At 48.5% G+C, this 17,049-nt stretch overlaps 1 protein-coding gene across 1 annotated transcript in view; it reads right to left on the reverse strand.

The window, feature by feature from the left end:
* GSPT1 (G1 to S phase transition 1) overlaps positions 1-17,049 on the reverse strand; it is a 612,577-nt gene that overhangs the window by 505,730 nt on the left and 89,798 nt on the right. The window contains exons 3-4 of the mRNA XM_086941426.1: positions 12,444-12,485; positions 11,245-11,469 (exon numbers count right to left, since the gene is read on the reverse strand). Coding sequence (XP_086797552.1) covers positions 11,245-11,469; positions 12,444-12,485 — 267 coding nt within the window. The remainder of the gene's footprint in view (positions 1-11,244; positions 11,470-12,443; positions 12,486-17,049) is intronic.

The following is a 17,049-nucleotide window of genomic DNA, read 5'->3' on the forward strand; positions in this document are numbered from 1 at the left end:
CCGTAGCCACGGTAGGAGGCGAGACAAAGCCAGGGTTGGGGGAGTGATCCAGACCACTGGCGTCACCCAAGTCACCTGTACAGTCCATGTCGTACTGACACTCGCGTGTCAGAGGGTCCTCAGACCCCTCCCACCCCTCTCCGTATTCTACATCCTCACCATATTCGGAATCAACAATGTAGACCGGCTCCTCAGGGTTCACAGGCCCCCATCGGCATCGAGCCCGGTCCGACTCCGGAGGGAATGGCGCCGCCCGGAGCCGGCGCCGGAGCACCGGAGCCGGGGAACCGCCGCCGCGCAGGGGCGGCGCCAGGGGTTGCCCCGTTGGAATCGGCGCCGGAGAGGCCGGTTGACCAGCCGGCGTCGACCCAGAGGGCCCCTGCGGCGCCGGGATCGGAGCCGTCGGCGGCGCCGGAGCCGAAGCACCCGACGGCGTCGAGGCAGGGTCACCCGAGCTGCTAGGGCCCCCAGACGGGTTCACAGAACCCAAAGGCGCCGCGGAACCCGCCGGAGGAGAAAGAGGCCTCATGGCCACGAGGAACGCCTCTATCTCCTCGGGCGACGCGCCTTGCCCAGGGACTGCAGGGTATGGAGCAGGCCGCGTCGGCGACTCACGCGGAGCCGCGGGGGTGGGGCCACCCGAACCCCCGGCCGCATCGTGCGAGCGTCAGGGGGAGTCAGGGGTACGATGACGACGCCCCGACTTCTTGTGTTTCCTACCTGAGGAACCAGATGAATGTTGACGGCTCCGCGACCGCTCCCTCGATCGCTCCCTTGACCTCGGGCCGGACCGGGACCACTCTCGACGCGGGGCCGACACCTGGAGCTCGAGCAGCTTGCGGGACCGCTCCCGCCTAGCTTTATTTGTCAAGTCCCGGCAATCGACGCAGGCGTCCACGTCATGGTCGGGGCCCAGGCACCGGAGACAGAGTCGGTGATGATCCGTGACCGACATCGTTCGTTCACAGTCGTCACAGTTCTTAAACTCGGGCATCCTACCGGCACCGTAGAAGATTCAAGGGATCAAAAAAGATCAAAAAACTTGGTCAAAAGACCGGAGTACTGCTCTTCGGATCTGCGCTAACTGGCGCGGAAAAAAGAAGAACTGACGTCAGCGCGCGGAGGCGGCGTCTATATACTCCAGCGACGTCATCACAGCGCACGACCCCAACGACGGACGCGGAGCCGCAGGGGACGCCTGCCGACGACGCCTACCGACGCGCAGGGGTACTGCTACGCAAAAGTTTCCGGATCCAGACTGACGCCTGGGGATATTCTAAGGTAAGGAATCTAATACTAACCTGTTTCTTTCAGATATTGAAAACTATGAAGATCAGAACAGTGCATTCAGAACAGACATTTCTTCACCCAACACTTGACATATGACAGTAACTGGTGTAGCAAAATACCTAGGATGGGCTTGGACCATAAGAACAAGGTTCATTAACTCGACTTAGGCTTTAACCTATAACGTTAGGCTTTCCATTGACTATGTGTTAATTAATGTGTTACCATCTATAGTGCCCGAGCTACTATGGTCATTTTACCAAGGATTTATTGTAATTTTTTTTAAATTTTTCAAACGAAGTTTTGTACAAATGATCTAATATGGTCTTAGACTGGTTTAATACTGTTTTACATTATTTTAAAACCAACACATGTATTTTTTCTATTGTAAATTTGTGATGCATGTCTTTTATGACGTAATAATCGAATAAAGACTTCTTGAATTGGACTGCACCAATATTGTGGAACAGGTAGAGCAGACTTTGATCACATTTTCTGCCTGTAACGGACAGATTGAGAACTACACCTGGTTTTAAAAGAGAACCTAAAGCTAATATCACTGTATTTAACTAGATAAGATTAACATTTATACTACTATTATAAAGAGAGAACTTGCACCTTTTGGCCAGGTAAACTCGGCAACCACAGCGCCAATCTACACACCCGAAACATCTATGAAAATGTCAGGGTGTGTAGATGGACATAGGCTATATAAATAAAAATAAAAAAGTAAATTAAAAAAATTAAGTTTGTAAACAAAGTAGTCCCCTGAAAGTAGCGCCGGCCGGGACCTAGCGCTGGCCGCTACGCGACGTGCGTGATGACGAAGGAGGAGGGTGGTGCAGTGACGAGCGGCGGCACAGGTAAGGAAAGGGAAAGTGAGACTGATGCAAATGTCGGGGCGCGAGGGAGTCGGGGCGCGAGGGAGTCGGGGCGCGAGGGAGTCGGGGCGCGAGGGAGTCGGGGCGCGAGGGAGTCGGGGCGCGAGGGAGTCGGGGCGCGAGGGAGTCGGGGCGCGAGGGGGTGTACTGCCCCCAGCCCCTTTCTGCCCCAGGCAACGCTGGGGCAGGCTGCTAGTACTATGATAAAATTGATCAGCAGCTAGCACTCGGACTCTAAAAGGTAGTTTAATGGCACAGTAATTTACCTTTCAGTTACAACCCTAGCACCCACCCACCCACCATTCAAGTCACGAGTGGAGCATTCCTTTTATTTCTAGTATTAACAATTGTTTGATTCAAATTATTCAAGCATTATTGTCCAATACCGGTTGGGCAGTATGTTCACGTTGTGACACAGACCGAAGTAATTTTTGCACATCTACTGCTGTGCAAGTCCAGCTGAATTTGAATTCTCAGGAAATTCATTGCATCTACTATGCACCTGATCTACACAGATAGTGGCATGATGGTTAAGCTACCAAAGTCATGTGTTGGAACTAGATTTAAACCATGAATATGTTTTTACAATGACATTTTCACATATTCATATCAATATATAAAACATTTCTAAAAACGTTATCAATACCGGATCTGCCAACTTCGGCGGGGCGCGCAGCCCCGCCGAAGACTCGCCAAAGAGCGGCCCGTCTGTGCCCGTCCGTGACAGAACGGGGCACAGGGGCCATGGACTCTGCTTCCCCCTTGTTCCGCTTCCACAGGTATGAGGCAACCTAAAATTCTTTACTCTGCCCAAACATTAGTAGACGTGAAACCTATAGATGGCTGCTGCATTAAAATACCTTGCCAGAGCCTAGAGGGCTGTTTCTCGTTTACAATGCCGGTTCCAACCTCCTGACATCGGGACCCACACAGAGGAAAGCACTCCCTTAGAACGATTAAAGAGCTTCATTCTAAATGTCCGATCCCTACCCAAGCTCCAACATCAAATATGGGACCTTGTTTATACAACACAGCCAGATATATGCTTCCTCACAGAGACGTGAATGAAACCACATACGGTTACAGCCATAGCGATGGGGATTCCATCTGGGTATAAATGTAGGCATTTAGACCGAGAAAAAAAAAAAACAGGCGGTGGCCTGGCCATAATACATAAAGATGAAATAAAGGTCACGATTCTTGAACAACATCACAGTCCACAGTTAGAAATAATGATCTTTAAAATTGCTTCAGCAAGCCACATTTCCTGGAAAGGTGCCTTAGTATATTGCCCGCCAGGATCCAATCCAGACTTTGCTCTCTTCCTTCTGGAGCTTTTAGCTCCCCACCTTAAATCTAAAGAGGACTTCATCCTCTTGGGAGATTTTAATATTCATGTGGATAATCCTGCACTCCCCGAATCTATCTCCTTAATTACTGACCTCTCCAACCTGGGCCTAAAAATACAGAATAATGGGGCCACGCACAAAGGCGGCCACACTTTAGATTTACTTTTCTGTAACTGTACTAAAATAAGCTGCTTCCCAGCTAGAGAGATTCCATGGTCTGATCATTTTCTGATCGAGTTTATTCTATTGGCTCCAAAAAAAACCTTCAACAAAACATCACTTCCACCTATTTGGCGACGCCAATGGCATAAAGTCTCAGCGGAAAAATTGCGAGAAATTTGGAAACAACCTACCATATTGGGGGAAGATACAGCAGACACAGCACTAGCTAAACTCAATGCTTCACTTCAACAAGCCATTGATATCTTGGCTCCATTAAAGCTACATAAACAATACCCTTCCTCCAAACAAGAAAATTGGTACACACAAGAACTTAGAGTAGAAAAGCAGAAGTGTAGGCGAGCTGAAAAAGCGTGGAGGAAACTGAAAACCAAGAAGAATCAAAAAACCTTCTTGGACCTATTACAAAAATATAAAGAAAGCTAGGAAGACCGGTCTGACGCAACGGGTAACTGCCCTAGGGAGCTTTTCAAAATTTTACAAAATTTCGTAAAACCCACAGCCTGCGAGAGCTCTGATGACTTTTCGCAGACTCTTTGTGACAAAATTTCACGGTTCTTTGAAGATAAAATCAATCTTATTTACGAAAGAATAATAGCATCTAACGACATGGGAAACAATAATAAGCTCCCCTCCTTCAACCCGCTTAATCAAAAGAAACATTCTCTGCTATCATTTCCACCTATTGGTAATACAGATCTTCTCCCTCTTATTAGCCACATAAAATCAGGGTCCCCCAATGACCTTCTCCCTGCTAAAATGGCTGCCCCTCTGATCTCCCTCCTTGGCCCCTCCATACAAACCGTGATTAACATCTCCCTTACGGAAGGACAGGTCCCTGTGGAATGGAAAAAGGCGGTGGTAAACCCAATAAGAAAAAAAGCGGCATCTCCATGGTCAGATTTCTCAAACCTACGCCCTATCTTCCTCTTGCCATACATCAGCAAGATAGCAGAGAAGCACGTGAACACCTATCTATCCAAACATCTTGAAGCAACGGAGGGCCTGGACTATTCACAATCTGGGTTCAGGCCCAACCACAGCACCGAATCAGCCCTCCAAACAGTCACCAATAACATCAGAATGGCACTGGACGGGGGAAGCTCCATGATTCTGGTGCTGTTGTATCTTTCCGCCGCTTTTGATACGGTGTCACATAAGGTGCTTCTCGGCCGTCTAAAGGATGTAGGCCTGGAGGGCGTAGCTCTGTCCAGGATGGAGAGTTTCTTGTCCGGCCGCTCTCAAGAAGTCAGGCTGGGCTCCCATTAATCCACCTCTAGGGAGCTCAACAAGGGAGTGCCACGGGGCTCATGTCTGAGCCCTACACTATTTAATGTGTATGTGGCCCCCTTGGCCGACTTAGTAAGATCTTTTGGGTTCACCCCGGTGTCGTACGCCGACGACACCCAACTCCTGTTTCCCTTTAAAACCCTGACGCCTGCATTAAAAAAATCATTTGCAGACGGAATAAGGGCAGTATCGGAGTGGATGTCATCAAACTGCCTTCAGTGCAATGTAGGGAAAACAGAAGTTATGTTGTTCGGGCAAGCATCAACACTTTGGTCCCCTGAGTGGTGGCCCCCGGAACTGGGACCTGTTCCCAGTCCTAGGCATACTGTTAAAAACTTGGGGGTGCTATTAGATCAGGCACTCACACTAAAAGACCATGTTAACCAAGTGGCTGGTACATGCTTTCGGGCCATTGGACTGTTAAGGAGGGTCTTTCCTTATTTACCAGACTGTCACAGAAAGACACTCGTCCAGGCGCTAGTCATTAGCAGAGTGGACTACTGTAATGGCCTGCTCTTAGAAGCAAACGAAGAACAACTCAATAAGCTACAGGTAGTCCAAAATACTGCGGCAAGGATTGTCCTGAATGTTCCACCTAGGACTCTCTCCCGCCCCCTGCAGACTAAACTCCACTGGATCCCAGTGCGAAAACAAGTACAATTTAAGACCCTATGCACCATTCACAAGTGTCTAATAGGTACCGGCCCCAAATACCTGACTAAAATCTTTCAACCCTATGTTCCTGGACGCTCTTTACGATCCAGCAACCTTCAGTTGCTACAGGTTTCTAGAATAAACAAGCATTAGAAATGCAATAGGTCTCGCAGCATTAGAGTTAGTGCTTTTAGAATTGTTAATGGTTTTTTTTGTAAATCTTTAGCGTGAGGGTGAGTGAGGGTGAGTGAGGGTGAGTGAGGGTGAGTGAGGGTGAGTGAGGGTGAGTGAGGGTGAGTGAGGGTGAGTGAGGGTGAGTGAGGGTGAGTGAGGGTGAGTGAGGGTGAGTGAGGGTGAGTGAGGGTGAGTGAGGGTGAGTGAGGGTGAGTGAGGGTGAGTGAGGGTGAGTGAGGGTGAGTGAGGGTGAGTGAGGGTGAGTGAGGGTGAGTGAGGGTGAGTGAGGGTGAGTGAGGGTGAGTGAGGGTGAGTGAGGGTGAGTGAGGGTGAGTGAGGGTGAGTGAGGGTGAGTGAGGGTGAGTGAGGGTGAGTGAGGGTGAGTGAGGGTGAGTGAGGGTGAGTGAGGGTGAGTGAGGGTGAGTGAGGGTGAGTGAGGGTGAGTGAGGGTGAGTGAGGGTGAGTGAGGGTGAGTGAGGGTGAGTGAGGGTGAGTGAGGGTGAGTGAGGGTGAGTGAGGGTGAGTGAGGGTGAGTGAGGGTGAGTGAGGGTGAGTGAGGGTGAGTGAGGGTGAGTGAGGGTGAGTGAGGGTGAGTGAGGGTGAGTGAGGGTGAGTGAGGGTGAGTGAGGGTGAGTGAGGGTGAGTGAGGGTGAGTGAGGGTGAGTGAGGGTGAGTGAGGGTGAGTGAGGGTGAGTGAGGGTGAGTGAGGGTGAGTGAGGGTGAGTGAGGGTGAGTGAGGGTGAGTGAGGGTGAGTGAGGGTGAGTGAGGGTGAGTGAGGGTGAGTGAGGGTGAGTGAGGGTGAGTGAGGGTGAGTGAGGGTGAGTGAGGGTGAGTGAGGGTGAGTGAGGGTGAGTGAGGGTGAGTGAGGGTGAGTGAGGGTGAGTGAGGGTGAGTGAGGGTGAGTGAGGGTGAGTGAGGGTGAGTGAGGGTGAGTGAGGGTGAGTGAGGGTGAGTGAGGGTGAGTGAGGGTGAGTGAGGGTGAGTGAGGGTGAGTGAGGGTGAGTGAGGGTGAGTGAGGGTGAGTGAGGGTGAGTGAGGGTGAGTGAGGGTGAGTGAGGGTGAGTGAGGGTGAGTGAGGGTGAGTGAGGGTGAGTGAGGGTGAGTGAGGGTGAGTGAGGGTGAGTGAGGGTGAGTGAGGGTGAGTGAGGGTGAGTGAGGGTGAGTGAGGGTGAGTGAGGGTGAGTGAGGGTGAGTGAGGGTGAGTGAGGGTGAGTGAGGGTGAGTGAGGGTGAGTGAGTGAGGGTGAGGGTGAGTGAGGGTGAGGGTGAGTGAGGGTGAGGGTGAGTGAGGGTGAGTGAGTGAGGGTGAGGGTGAGTGAGGGTGAGTGAGTGAGGGTGAGGGTGAGTGAGGGGTGAGTGAGTGAGGGTGAGGGTGAGTGAGGGTGAGGGGTTGAGGGTGGGTGAGGGAGGGTGGGTGAGGGGTGAGGGTGAGTGGGGGTGAGTGAGGGTGAGGGGTTGAGGGTGAGTGAGGGTGAAGGTGAGTGAGGGTGAAGGTGAGTGAGGGTGAGGGTGAGTGAGGGTGTGGGTGAGTGTGGGTGAGTGTGGGTGAGTGTGGGTGAGTGTGGGTGAGGGTGAGGGATTGAGGGTGAGGGGTTGAGGGTGAGGGGTTGAGGGTGAGGGGTTGAGGGTGGGTGAGGGTGAGTGAGGGTGAGTGAGGGTGAGGGGTTGAGGGTGAGGGGTTGAGGGTGAGTGGGGGTGAGTGGGGGTGAGGGGGGGTGAGGGGTTGAGGGTGGGTGAGGAGTTGAGGGTGAGTGAGGATGAGGGTTGAGGGTGGGTGAGGGTGAGTGAGGGTGAGTGAGTGAGGGTGAGTGAAGGTGGGTGAGGGTGAGGGGTTGAGGGTGAGGCGTTGAGGGTGAGTGAGGGTGAGGGGTTGAGGGTGAGTGAAGGTGAGGGTGAGTGAGGGTGCGTGAAGGTGAGGGTGAGGGTGAGTGAGGGTGAGTGAGTGAGGGTGAGTGAGGGTGGGTGAGGGGTTGAGGGTGAGTGAGGATGAGTGAGAGTGAGGGTGAGTGAGGGGTTGAGGGTGAGGGGTTGAGGGTGAGTGAGGGTGAGGGGTTGAGGGTGAGTGAGGGTGAGGTGTTGAGGGTGAGTGAGGGTGAGGTGTTGAGGGTGAGTGAGGGTGAGGGTGAGGGTTGAGGGTGAGTGAGGGTGAGGGTAGGTGAGGGGTTGAGGGTGAGTGAGGATGAGTGAGGGGTTGAGGGTGAGGGTGAGTGAGGGTGAGGGTGAGTGTGGGTGAGGGTGAGTGTGGGTGAGGGTGAGTGAGGGTGAGGGGTTGAGGGTGAGTGAGGGTGAGTGAGGGTGAGTGTGAGTGAGGGGTTGAGGGTGAGTGAGGGTGAGTGAGGGTGAGTGTGGGTGAGGGTGAGTGAGCTACATCTAATGACTTCAGAGGACTGCTTATAGACTGTTTAAATTACAACCATTGTCGATAGTAAGTACTATTGACCCTGATAACACCCTAATATATGTCCAAAGTCACAGTTTGGTAGGACAGGGCCAGACCAATGTATATGTTTCTATCCCAACAAACACATTTAAGCCACACGGCAGTCTTAGACCTCTATTCATACACACATTCTCCAACACACACGAAAATAGTTACACGCACACACAAACATCCTAACATACATGACTTTGGAATCAGTTAAAAGTACATACACTTGCACACCCACATTGAAGCCCATAGCATAGCAGGACACAGTATGTATAAAATAGATATTTGTGAAAACACTGGCAGATATACACTGTACATAATAAAATATTACAATCTTTAAGTACCGAGTACCTTCGAAACGTGAAGTTATTTCTAAATGCACATGTATACGTGTAATAATGTGCAATTTGATACACTAAACAACCTCCCAATTTACATGAAACATGTTTGGTGCACCTGGTATTTTAACGCTTAATAAGCAGAACATTTAGCCAGCATCCAAAAAAAGAATTACCATCATGAAAATCAAAAACAGGATGACGTGAACTAATAACTTCCAACCATATATATATGCAGAAATGATTAACAAAAGTAAATAATGTGGTAGCAGAGAACTGAACATAATTAGATATCCTAAGGTACAGGATAAAGCACTGTAAACAATATATTTTTAATTAGTGCAAAAAAATTCTGGACCAGCCATGCTTTGACAGCTATAAAACCTATCCCTGCAGATTAACTGAAAAAATCCGCAGCCAGCATGAAAAGCCGTGTATTATTTTAATGTCACACCCCAGAAACATCTCAATAAACACGACTTTTCAAACCCAAATAGACAAGCCTGGGGTAGAAAAACAAACAGCTTGCAGAGATTAAGGCACCTTTTGTGCTTTTGCATGAGCATTTCTTCTCGCAGACTAAATTAAGCGCGTCTGTGCGTTTCATAGGAAGGAACATTTAGCACTGAATGGAAAAAATGTTCTATCACACAAGAAATCCGTGCAGCTGTGCGGAACTTGGTCCAGATGGTAAAAGACTAGAAAGCAGCCGAGTGACAGACAGTAGGCCTTTTCCATTGCGGAGGTCAAGGCCACAGCCTCGAGGGGTAGCCCTGGGCTTTGCACCGTCCAAGATGGGCGCCCACACCACCAAACATTCTACGTTGACTATTGCAGATGCGGCGACTGTGCACAGTAATATCTCATAGGGTGCTACGGCCATAGAGGCCAGGCCGCGACTGGCTCGCGGACGACTGCGTGTTGAAGCCCTTCTAGGAACCATTGACCAGAGAGACTGCGCGGGTCAAATGGCGCGTGAAAAACAAGGCGCACCCATAGACACTGAAAACACACAACACCAGCTGTCACGGCAGACTGAAACACCCCTCTAACGCACGCTGGTTAATAAAACGAGGCACAACACCGAGGAATATTGACCAGATCACTAATAAGATTGGAGCGCCAATTGATTTTGAACCAAATCAATAGGAGATTAACACAATATTTGTAAAGCAGTGGAATGTGGTGGGGACGTGGCGCAAACAATAAGTGCAGCTAGATCATATACTCAAATACATCCAAGATAGGGTGTTAACGAATAGCGGGTAATTTAACTGAGTGATGCGGCTTCGCACTATGTCCTCAAAGTAAAATGGAGATTAGCAAGCTGGACAATCTGGAGGGTTACTTACATGCCGCTGGTACCAAAAGTGTCTGCCCGCTTCCCTCGATGTGTACACGGGCTTGTCTTGGCCGATTATTTTTAAATAGGTAAGCCAGAGCGCGCCAAACCAGATTGCTCGGTATTTCCGGGTCACGTGATCAGGGCATTCAAGTCTACGCAGTGCCAGACTCTATGGTGCGTGCGTGCTGGTACAGCAGGCAACACTAGAATGCTTACCCTTAAAAACAAATCAGAAGGCGCTTCGTGAAATCGGCGACACAATAATCTTCGGCACAATAGTAAAAGCAAGCACCAGTAGAGGCGTGTTTGGAAACCGAAGACTGGGTAAGGGGAGAGATGCATGGATTGGAGAGATGCAGGCTGTACTATGCAGCCCCATTAACGATCCCGCCCAAGCAACCATTTTGTATTTATTTACCTGGACAGCCGCAGTGGCGGACTGGGGAACGCTCGCGATATTTACAGGCAGCGCTACTGGATATGGAGCCTGCGTGTAGAAATAATTGGAAACAAGGCTAGCGGCAGGCAGGCAGGGGAGGAGAGGAGGAGGGGGGAGGAGAGTAGGGGAGGCACGGCCTAGCGGCCGTGCAATCAAGTAGTGAGGGGGCGGAGCTGGGGGAGGCTGTGGAAGAGAGTAGGCAAGGCAGGCGGCTGGGGGCATGTGCACGCGCATTTAAGCTCAATGCGCATGCGCATTGAGCTTAAATTTCTCGTGCACTGCAAGGAATCGCCACGATTCCTTGCAGTGTGGATAAAGAGCGGATAAGTGCCAATACTCTCGCCTTGCTCGATGCGCATCGACAGGCGAGACCTAAAAAGGCCAGGCAAGGAGGCGTGCTCTAGCCCACGCAGGACAAAAGCTCTGGAATTCGCTTCCTCTCACACTGAGATCACATACCAACCATCTGGCCTTCCGAAAGATTCTCAAAACTCACCTATTCACAAGCAATTAATCTCCTTTGAGCAATAATCCTTCATTGTTCCATGGTCATTATGAGTTATATTCTACCACTTGCAAAAAGCGCGGAGATACCCCATCGGAGTTTAGTCAGGCGCTATATAAGAATATAAAATAAATAAAATAAAATCACATGCGTTTACCGGAGGCATTACCACTCTGCCATATAATGGCACTCCTAATGTAGTGAATCCAAAAGCATTGATTGTAAATGAGTAAGTCCCAATGCACTTATTTACCATGTTCTAAAAACACAATAGCTTTTTAAATAGTTTTCCTACAGAGAAAATCGCCTTGAACCGATTTTCACAATATTTCTTTAAAGATTAAATTGAACGCAAATCCTATATAACAACTTACCTACATGCCCGATGAATACTACGTTTACATGCTCTTTTTTCGGAGCACCTGGAGGGGCTACTGTTTTAGGTAATTCGATTTCCTCCTCTTCCTCCATCATTTCCTGTGCACTGTCATCAACAGGTCCCCCATCACCTGCTGGCCCACCTCCCGGCTCAGCTTCACTTGGCTCTTCCTTATGATCCCACGTTTCTTCAGGAGACATTTCAGTCTCACCATTTTCTACTAGATTCAAACAAAATGTTTACTTTAGTATACTCTATAAAATTGCAACTAATTTCAAAGTACAAAATATCTTGTGATAAACAATTAAAAACACCACTAGTTCAAAACTATTCTCTTACAACTCGTTCTCATTGAGTATAGTTCATCCACTTCATAAAAACTGATAAGGAACTTTTCACATAAAATGTGAATCGTAGGGAAGTTTAGCCAATAAAAGAATATTCTAGATTATTCCAATTACTTGGCAAATATTTCTCAATACCCATGCACAGCAAAACAGGTTCTTTCTAGAAGACAGGCTTTAGTCTGTAACGGACTCCTCAAAAAGAAGGCTGAAAGGAAACCAGTGGGCAGTAGGGATGCAAGGCCATACTAATGGCAGAATGTGTGAAACAAATGCCCAACATATAAGCCTCAAGGTACACACCAGAACAAAGTTAAGTCAAGATAATATTACGGGTGAAGGAGATGGAGACAAAAAGCTTTAGAAAGTGAAGGTTTCAGTCTCCCTTGTAGTTTGCCATAATTCACCAAGTGTTTGGAAAAGCATTGTTTAGTTACAAGGGATGGAGGATGACAGATAAATGAGCTTACTAGAATAGAAGGGCTGAGTAGCGATTCTTCCACATACTCTTAACATAAGTACAACTATTAACAGTGGCAGGAAAACTAAGTAATTGTTAAAGAAACAGAAGTGCAACTTTCTGGTTTTACTCAGGATGGAAAGTGTCGGAGGGGAAAACAGGCTATGCTATACATCTGGGACTCCGAAGACCAAAGTGAACATTTTTATGCTATGGAGGTACATCCTCCAGTATAGTGGAATAAAGGCAGAAGAAGAAAAATTAGACCCTCGATAAGAAAAAAGATGGAAAAAAAAATTGATGACTGGGATATAGCAGTTTTGGGGGAGAAGGATTAGGCAAAGGACACAGGACAACCCAAAAAGACGAAATCACAACACACTTCCTTACCAACAGGTTCTGAAACGTCCATGTTAACTGTCAGACTGGGACCTATCAACAAAGAAAAATACACATACATAAATGTTAGGCAAGTAGTAAGGAAAGTTTACCTGTTTTTCTAGTTCTGTGCCTATAAATGGAAAACTGTGGGTGGGCTTGATCCACAGAAACTATAGCATAGATCACTTAATGACAGTAAGCAAAATAAAAGAGCAGCTAGCTTAATAAAAAGCCATGCCCAAGAAATGGAACCCAAACGCAAAGATGGAGAAAAGCTACTAATCAGTTGCAGAGAAGGCTGGCCCACTAGCATATCTGTCCTTGAGTCAGAAGCAATAAATGGTTTAGCAATGGTACGCATGGACATACAGCTAGCTGCTCTTCAAATGTCCAGAATGGAAACATAACTCATGAATGCATCAATAGTAGGGGCCAATTTACCTTTGGTAAGCTTGTAGTCATAAAAGATAATATCCTCCTACTTTAGATATCGTCCGCTTTGTTGATTCCATGACTGGATGAATCACACCATTACATTTACAAAGTCTGCAATCATTTCTCTGTCCGAGGAGACTCCTAGCCCTCTTAACATATAAAGTCAGGTAAGACTTTACAACTGGAGGTCCAGAACAAGCATTTACAATGCAATAGGTCTCGCAGCATTAAAGTTTGAGTTATTGGCATTGTGTATGACAATGCCAATAGCTATAACATTTGCAAATGTGACACCTATAGCATTTGTAATGCAATACGAGTTGTATTTACATGACTTAGATGTATTGATATTACAAATAACAATGGCTTTTCATTTTTTTAATACTTAAATAAAAGTTATTGTAATTGAGTTGGTGGAAGGGTGAAGTGGGTCGTGTCCCCGATTGATGTGGTGGTGTCCCAGAGTGATGCCCCCGATTGATGTGGTGGTGTCCCCGATTGATGTGGTGGTGTCCCCGCGTGCATGGCAGTGGTGGTGTCCCCGCGTGCATGGCAGTGGTGGTGTCCCCGCGTGCATGGCAGTGGTGGTGTCCCCGCGTGCATGGCAGTGGTGGTGTCCCCGCGTGCATGGCAGTGGTGGTGTCCCCGCGTGCATGGCAGTGGTGGTGTCCCCGCGTGCATGGCAGTGGTGGTGTCCCCGCGTGCATGGCAGTGGTGGTGTCCGTGCGTGCATGGCAGTGGTGGTGTCCGTGCGTGCATGGCAGTGGTGGTGTCCAAATGGACTTCAAGGTGCACTTTTCCGAACGGAGGTTTTTTTAATCGAAGACTGATTTGTGATTGTTGAGACTGTGGTTCTGAATGAGACGCCGACAATAGTATATCTTCTTTAGCTTGGATCTTGTGAATAGTGCCCATTCAGAGATTGACTTTTTATCAAAAGAAGGTATTTACAGCCCTACATCAAAATCATTGTTATTACTCTTGCTGGATGAGCATGGAGTGGTTGACGCTCTGGGGTGAAAAGGTAATTAGTCTTTGCATTCTGCCCCAACAACAAGGAACTTCGGGTAATATTCAGCTCCAGCATTTGCCTACAATTCTCAGTTTCCACCACAAATGAAGCTGCCACGTTCCATCTCCTTCACATAAGTCTGCAATTGCCACCTCTTTCTGTTGAGCAAGCCCCTCCACGTTTTTTGCATGAGCAACAGTGACTAGTGTCCACCATCAAATAGTTGGGAAAGCGATTTAACTGTAACATCGTGACCGTGGTAGGACCCACAAACAGGCACCCTAAAGACCCATAGCGAAGTGCTCAAAATGGTTCTTCTTTAAAAACAAAAGGAGTTACTAGTACACAAGAAAAGCGTGGACTTCCCCTGATTTGCACCTTCCCGAAGGAAACTGGTAAAGGCCGAGATATTCTTAGTATAAATAGACAGATGCTGTGGTTGCACCGGGAACTCTGACAATTGGAGTCGCTTCTCGTGTCCTGGGCCCACATGACTAGTCGATCCCGAATTAAATTACTAAGTACTCCCCCTTAGCACTTCACTATGAACTGCAAAAAAACAGAGCAGCCCAAATGTTAATGAAGGAAGTGATGAGGCGTACACACTTAGGCAACAGAAAAACAAAGCAGTGCCTCTTTGACTGGATTGTCATCCGTTCTTAACTGTAAAAAAAAAAAAAAAAAAAAAAAAAGCGCATGTTAATGCATATGAACTAAATGCAGCACATAGTATAGATACGCAAAATAAGTATTCTCTAGCTCCTTACCAGCTAAAGATCTAACTGCAGACATTATAGCATCTGCATGCTAAGCACTGTGTGAGAGTCGGACCACGCACGCGCACATATGCTCACAGCGACAAAAAACCGTGCTGTCCCGGAACAGAACGTGCCAACAATGACTGTACAGCCGTAAGTGGGCCGTTGTTCCAGGAAGAACACGTTTTCAGATTAATAATATAGCTGCTGCCTGTCTCTTGTGGCGAAAGAGTTGAGCAGGCAAAATAAATCGAGGAAGTCACAAGGCCCTCTGCCTACAGCAGAAAGTCGAATTCATCGGTCGCACGCGGTGCTGTATCGCTAGGAGCGGAATGGCTCGAGAAACTATGACAAGAGCAGCCGGTGTTTTGTTGGAGATAAGGAAATTCCAATAGCTGACAAAGTGGCCAGACCAACCCCTACTACAGGAGGCTGCTATTAAAATGCCCCCGGAATCCCGCCGCGGCCGCTCGGGAAGTCAGGCACGGTCGCCTGTGACGGGGGCGGGGCCACGTCCAGACCGGAAGAGGAGGCAGGCGGAGTCAATGAGTCTCGCGGCCCGGGGCTCCTGTGAGCGGTGTAGAGCCCCGGGGCCGCGCCAGCAGAAGGTTGGGCGCCACGTGCTGAGAGCAGAGTCCCCGATATTGGCCAGGTAAGTTCCAAAAGGCTGAGGGGGCTTGGTGCACTTGTGTGTGTGTGTGTGTGTGTGTGTGCGTGTGTGTGTGTGTGTGTATGCTCATGTATGTATGTGTGTGTGTGTGTGTGTGTGTGTGTGTGTGTGTGACGGCGGGGAGGGGGGGGGGGCCCTCGGTGCACTTGTGTGTGCGCGCGCGCGTATGTGTATGTGTGAGGGGGGGGGGTGTCTCTGTATGTATGTATGAGCGTGCATGGGCGCTTGTGTGTGTGTCTGTGTGTGTCTGTGTGTATGCGCATGCGCGTGTGGTGCTTGAGCTTCCCAGGAGACAGTGCCTGGCCACAGCGCGCGTGGCAGTTTCAAATCGCCTCCAAGGCGTTGCGCGCGGCCGGTACTGTCTCCTGGGAAGCACAGTCAGCAACAAAAGATCTCTGGCGAGACCTAAAAAAGGCCAGCAAACAAAAAGAGTTGAAATGTGAGATGAGCTGCAGGACTGGGAAACCTCAAGAAAAAGAATCCCTAGGTTTCAAATCGGATTCAGAACGGGGATGGGGACAACTACCAACCTGGTCACCCTGTGCTTACTAACCGACAACGCCAAAAAAAGAAAACACCATCTATACGCTTGTTTCGTCAATATAAAATCGGCTTTCGACCATGTAAGCAGGCCCAGGTTGTGGAGCAAGTTAAGAGAGTGGGGGATGCCGGAATATCTATTAAATGCAATTTCAAGACTATACAGTGAGACATGGGCCAAGGTCAAACAAGGGGACGGTTGCAGCCTGACCAACAAAATTGAAACACAGGACGGACTAAAGCAAGGCTCCGTCCTCGCTCCCTGTCTCTAACTTATACCTTGCTGATATTGGAAGAAAAATTGATGCAACAGAAAGCCACGCACCGAAACTAGGCAACGCTCCCGTACCCATAATGCAGTACGCCGACGACAGTCTTACTTAGTAAAACACCAGTCGGGCTGCAACGCCTAGTGAACATGCTGGTTTCGTACCCAACAGAGGAAAACCTGGAGTTGAACAAAAACAAAACTAAAGTGCTTCGAATCACGGAGGCTAAGAAACTGAAATACACATGGACAATCAATAAATCTCTCCTCGAAGAACAGGACTCGTACAAATACCTGGGGATGACCATCGAGCGCAGTAACAAAAAAGCACATTCAGGTACTAAGAAGGAAAGCGCAATCACTAATATACGCATACAGACAACTGCACAAGACAGTGGGCGGTCCAAACTACACCCACTTACTAAAAGTCATGGCTGCCCAAATTATTCCTACCTTGTCTTATGGACTAATCGGATGGCTCGGGAGCGAATCAGTAATCTTTAACAGCCTACAAAACAAAATATACAAAGTGGAGTTTGGGTTGCCAAAAGCAGCATCGGTAGCCCAAGTTCGACTAGAATTCGGTTTACAAAATCAAGACATTAGGTCAAACTCCACATTTGTAAAATTGTCACAAGGTCCGACTTGCACCCAGTGATTCCTTGGACAACATGTGTTGGGAGGAAATAAACTTCCTAATAAACAAGCCGAACACCACCCACTGGGGAGAATTCCTTAACCAGAGTTTCTCAACCCTTGGACTCCACGAAGTGTGGAAAAAAAACATTGACCACAAGCAGTTCTGCAAAATAGCAAATGGATCGGCAAAAAAAGATCTCCTTGCTCACAGACAAAAAAATCCTAAGTAAACGGAGACACGCTTGGACAGTAGTCAACTTATTCCACCCAAAAACCGCAAGACTATTTAGCCC

This window comes from Lissotriton vulgaris, chromosome 10 (genome assembly GCF_964263255.1).
Source record: "Lissotriton vulgaris chromosome 10, aLisVul1.2, whole genome shotgun sequence".
Lineage (NCBI taxonomy): Eukaryota > Metazoa > Chordata > Amphibia > Caudata > Salamandridae > Lissotriton > Lissotriton vulgaris.